We start from the raw sequence: 6,002 nt of genomic DNA on the forward strand, positions 1-6,002 counted from the left end.
TTTCAAGTTTATCCATTATTCGAATGCAAGAAAAATATAGCTGGTTTTCCAAGTAAAAACCGCCAAATAACGTTTACACGTAGTTACGTTACTGGATTCCCGCGGTCTATATGTCTCTGCAGATTCTGCTAAATTATTTTTTTTATTCCCAGTGAATAGGAGTTAAAACTCCCACCCGAGTGACACGACTCCAATAACTGACCATGCAAAATACCAAAAAATATTGCAAATATTGCAAAGTAATGTTGCAACATTGCAAACAATAATAAAATCAGAGAAGGACTTTGAATTAATGAATGACTGAATGAAATTACTGCCGTTTGGCAAATAAATAATTGTACGTAGTTATTCCTAACTTCATGTTTATATGGATTATCCTGTGAACTTATTCTCTCAAATGGCCTGGGTATGCGGAGCATTCGCAGCTTATATGGATGGATGGCCACTTATATATATATATATATATATATATATATATATTCAAATGAAAATGGCAACATCGTTTTATAAAGTATATGCGTTCATATGTGCTTCATTTTCACTGGAGGAAACCTGTGTTGCTCGCCTCGCTTCCTGACTTGTGGTCCCATCAGGCTGCACCATCCATTTTGAAACAATCCTTCAATAAAAGCCTTTCTATTTACCCTTCATATGCTGCAGAGACACAAGATGAGATGAGATGAGATGAGAGATATGAGATGAGATGAGATGAAATGAGAGATATAAGATGAGATGAGATGAGAGAGATGAGATTAGATGAGAGATATGAGATGAGATGAGATGAGATGAGAAGGAGATGAGAAGGAGATGGGAGAAATGAGATAGGGAGAAGGAGGGATGAACTGTCACCAGAGTGAGGTAAGCAGAGCTAGGCTGACAATATTAAATAAAACAATTAGATAAATAAGCTCATCCCAATTAGTTTGGAGGATTATTAAATTGATATTAATGTAAAAGTAACTTTTTTCTTTCTTTCTTTCTTTCTTTCTTTCTTTCTTTCTGTTTTTAATCTTTGCAAGGTTATAGTAAATGATCCTGCCATGTGATAAATTAATTTTAAAGGGGTATAAATATGCCATGTAGTCTCAATTAATATCAGCTGTTAAAAGCTGCCTGCACTGTATTATTTAATATTAAAGAATTACCACAGTGCTTATTAAAATAGGTTTAGATCGATTATAGGAAGTCACGTCTTTAAACTTTCCAAAAATTATTTAATGTCTGCCCAGATATGGCAAATCTACAAAAATGTGTTGCTTTGAACTTGTTGCTGCTGAATGGGGAATTAAATACCTGTTTTAGGTTGTACTGCCCCCTCTTGTCACAGTTGGGTATGTGCAGGGAATAAAGGTCCTCCAGGGGGCCCCTGTTATCTCTGAAGGGTATTTTTACAATGCTCTCCAGCACCTGGTCAAGCTCCTGCTGACACTGGCTCTAAAATATATAAATACATGTGTGAATGTAAATGGTGGTCAGATTGCTATGTCCTTAATGTTGTCATATTTGCCATTTACCAAATCCCCCTTAGCAGGCAACAATAACAACAGAATGACATTGTTTAAGTTAAACACAAGTTAAAGGAGGTGGGTTACAAAGCAGCATGCAGTGGAAGCAGCCAAGCATGCTACTGAAGCTGCATTTAAGAAAGGCGCACTGTTTGAGATTTGCCAATGAGTGCATCGGAATCGGATCAGTTAATAAGGGCTGGGTTGAATTGTTTAATCAGCTGATGTCAGCTGACAGCGAGCTTGACTATGAGGCCTACCTGAACTAATGCAGAATGCTTGATTTGTGGGTATTTATTTAAGGTAAAAGGACCTGAGAGTACAACCTGCAAAGCATTTGTTGTGTGTACGGAGCCTGAAAAAAATGCTTTGCACGTTACTGTGCATTTGAAGTCTGCAGACTGATCACTGTATTGTGGTCAAGGCCCAGATAAATAAGCTCCAGAGACAATTATTAATCATAGGCCAATTGGAACAATGTGTTTTGTCTGGGTTTGGAATAGCTATGGAAGATTTAGACTTTACATACAGCTTACAACATTAGAATGCATAAATGCATTACACATTACAAAAAATACACTGTAGGCAAAATGTAAACTTGTCTCTGCAATTCAACGTGAGTAATTCCACACAAAGACACTCAAACATCAGAGAGAAGATTAAAACTATTTTATTGATTTTATTTTTATTTTAATCACCTACCTGTTTGGCATACGGCGCTTTAGGATCCTCAACTTTATTGTACTTCATCTTGGTCTTCAGCTGCTGACGGTGTTGATGGACAGCACTCTCCTTCCATAGACTGTCTTTGGTGGGCTTCCTTATGGGAGGAACCTCAGTCAGACCAATGTCCAAAGAGTCCTGCACCTCACCTGATGATAGGACACAATTTTTTAAAATTTGTCAAAAAGTGATCTTATTATGCTTACCTTTTATTACTGGTTATTAGTATAACAGGTTATTCATACATATATATTCACCCACTAGTATTCATAGTTCTTTCACCCACTAGTATTCATAGTTTTCACATAATGTCACACTCTTGTAGGAACACCCACCTGGAGAGCATGTTAATCGTTTTTCACATCAAGTGTTTTAGAATGTCCCACTGTTTTTAGTGATTGAAATACTGCGACAGGTGCTATATATGGATCCCAAGGGCCCAAAACTTGCAGTTTGTTCACATATCTTTGTTTTTCTTCTTTTGAGAGGTAATCTAAATATTCATGTCTCAAAACGGAAAATTGACAGGTCTGTGTTGCAGTTCTATGAATGATTCATGGTCAATTTTTGCTGTTCATTGTGACAACAAACTTTCAGCTTTATTCTACCCACAGCTGGAGCTACTTTTCTCTGTGTATTGCAGGGTCAGAAAAATTGTCCCAAAATGAATAAAATGCCTTCCAAGTTCAGGATAAGGGGGCATGCCCCTGTGAAAAAAATAAATAAATAATTATGGCTGCCACAATTAAAGTGAGACATTTAGATTTGTTCCCCCTACATTGAAGAATTCATTTAATTAATTAATTAATTTATTTATTTTTGCAGCATTAAGCATTATAACCAATCACACACGTTTTTGTTGAGTGCATGAATGCAGTGGCAAAGGATGACTTTTGTTGATGTTGATACATTTTTATTGCTAACAGTCTATAGTATTCTGATTGATTAAAGTAAATGGTTACATTTCGGTATTTGACATAAAGATGACACAGATACATTTAATAAGGTAATTATAGAAATGATCATTACTAAGGCAAAAAATGACCCTGGAAATCAATTCCTGGGGGCAAATATTTAATGTAAAAGTTGATTTCTGAACCTGGTATATATATGAATGAGGTATGTATACAATTTCCTGTGAAATCCATCCTGATCCCTCTAAAATATAAATCATTATTATAGTTTCCTCAAAGTGTAAGGCATAGTTTGGAAGATGGAGTTTTTTGTTTTTGTTTGTTTTTTTTACATTTGCGAATTGATTGATGAATCTGCATTTTAAAATTGTTATATATACACCTTGGATTTGTTTGTGGATTTTCATGTCTGTTTTACAATTATACTCCTCTAGCAAACCAAATGTGTGCTGTTGTTGTTGTTGTTGTTGTTGTTGTTTAATTCAACCAAACATAACAGGCCCAGCTCAACACTATGAAATCAGAAGCAATGATTTGAGTCTCACATAATGTGGTATATTTTGTGAAAGTATTCACTTAAATTTGTAAATGTGAATTAGGTTACACATTTCTGGATCATGAATATATTTATATTGAGAATTATACTGACTCTATATAGTCTATCTCTTCATCTAGCATTGCTCTCTCTCTCTCTCTCTTTAGTAACTGCATAGAAACAGCCTTGTGTGAGCCTTTTGAACTGGTCTTTAGAATGTTTTGCAGAATTATTGAGTCTGGGTCATTGAAGTACTGAAAATTATGTCAGATAAATGAATGTCAGCTAGACATAGAGTGTGCAATAATTTTTAAATGGTCATTTAAAAGCGTTTAAACAGTCAGAGTTTAAAGCTTCTTAGACATCTGGGAGGTGTTTCAGCATTCATGAAAAATAAATCTGAACCAAGGCACAAAATGTATGGTTAAAATTGAATATATCACAGCAATAAATAGCAAGACTGAACAGCAGGTAATAACAAAAACACTCTTAATTTTCCAATTGTCAACACTTCTTAAGAGCTTGCTGCTTAACCTCAGTGGTGATCTCTTTGAAGCTAGTATCTCAGCAGGTTCTACAGAAGTGGAATAATATCAGGTGAACAGTAAGCAAGAGATGGGCTTTTCCCTTCCAGAGGTGAAGGATTCCTGCTTTCCCTGAAAAACACAGCCTGTTTTGGCATAACGGAGTATAACCCCACCAAGCAAAGCGGCACTAGAGTCCTGGCAACCTCCTGCACATGGTGTCCTTTCTTATCTAAACACTGAAGATTAGTGTACTCTCCCATCCACTTGCAGAGCCGGTGCGTCTGGATGATGGAGCAAAATTAAAATTTTTAATATATAGTAGCACTTCACAATAAGGTTTGTCAACTTTATTTAAAATGGATTAACAACGAATAATACTTAAGTTATTTTCAACATTTACTAAAACGTTTTTAAAATTTAAGTTTAATAACATTAATAAAAATGAATAAAGGCTATAACACATTGTTCATTGTTAGTTTATGTTAGCTAGTGCAGTAACTGATGAAACATTATTGTAAAGTTTATATATATATATTATCATGAAATATTTATAGTTTTGTATACTTATATTTTAATACTCAGTTGAACCATCTTCTCTTTGAGCCATGTCTAGAAACCATGAAACATAATTTTTGTATCACACTGCCTAAATGTTCAAATATTTATTTGAAGACATACTAAGAACAACTTTAATCAAGCCCAGAATCTATGTTCAAAAGTCTTATCTTCATGTTTTCTGTGTATTTGTTTTCACAAGCCACCCTTAATAAGCTGCAGTGGACTTTTTGGATGTCTCCACAAGTTCCCCAAGTACAATCATTCAATGGAAAGTGGAAGGAACTGTTTAAATCTGCATATGTTTTCCAAGTCCTTCAGGAAATAAAAGGGGGAGGGATGCATCCACGAAGGATGGCAATTCTTAAAATAATCGACATGGAGGGCCAATCATCACTGTCTAGCAGGAAAGAGAAGAACACACAACTAATTTGATTCATTTTTACAACAGGGGGGCTGGTTGTTAAGTTGTTTCCATTACCTTTACATCTACCATGAGAATATAACTGCAGGATGCTCAAAATGCATGCTGGTTTGAATGAGTAAAGAACTTACAGTGCTAGAAGGGATGCCAAGTTGTTGGCGTAGGGTCATGCCAACAAACTTAATCACTACCATCTTATCTGGAATCATCCAATGCAAACTCTGCACTGGAACTCTGGCATGGTGGTCAGCACTGATGGTACATGGGAACTACGAGCTCCTTGCCTTAATAAAAAATTATCCTCTCCATCTGTTTGGGATCAAAAAAATCTCTGTTCTACTGTCCACTGAAGGGATGGCAGTGAAAACCATAAGATAGAGATCTGTCCACTAATTCAATATCCTGTGTACTTTCTTTTTTTCTTTCCCAGTGAAAGAAGAGCAGATAAATATATTTCAATTGTTTCTAAGTCCTCATAGTAAGCAGATTGGGCAGGTTTATACACAACGGTTATGACATAAAAGTTTCCTCAATTGACAATTTAAATCTTTATCAGGATTGCTATCGTAAGCTGATGACAAGCCCTGAACATGTCAGAACCTGTGCCATGCTACAGGAGAAGTCGGACATATTCTATATAATGATTTATACAACAGTTCGTTCTGGTTCTCAAATCTGATTGGTTGAGAACCGTGAGATATTGTACTGGTATCGCTACAGGAACGCCCTTTCACAATTTTGTATCACTCCGCTTGTTCTAGCCCGGTCTATGTTTTTTTTTAATTATTCACTGAGCTAATCGTAGAGTACGTTAGTTAA

The 6,002-nt window shown here is 35.7% G+C and overlaps 1 protein-coding gene across 1 annotated transcript in view; it reads right to left on the reverse strand.

The window, feature by feature from the left end:
• LOC107719297 (insulin-like growth factor-binding protein 2-A) overlaps nucleotides 1-6,002 on the reverse strand; it is a 22,403-nt gene that overhangs the window by 3,303 nt on the left and 13,098 nt on the right. The window contains exons 2-3 of the mRNA XM_016526700.1: nucleotides 2,208-2,377; nucleotides 1,294-1,434 (exon numbers count right to left, since the gene is read on the reverse strand). Of these exons, the coding sequence (XP_016382186.1) occupies nucleotides 1,294-1,434; nucleotides 2,208-2,377 (311 nt within the window). The remainder of the gene's footprint in view (nucleotides 1-1,293; nucleotides 1,435-2,207; nucleotides 2,378-6,002) is intronic.

This window comes from Sinocyclocheilus rhinocerous, unplaced genomic scaffold (assembly GCF_001515625.1).
Source record: "Sinocyclocheilus rhinocerous isolate Xijiao unplaced genomic scaffold, SAMN03320098_v1.1 scaffold1142, whole genome shotgun sequence".
In the NCBI taxonomy this organism is placed as follows: Eukaryota; Metazoa; Chordata; class Actinopteri; order Cypriniformes; family Cyprinidae; genus Sinocyclocheilus; species Sinocyclocheilus rhinocerous.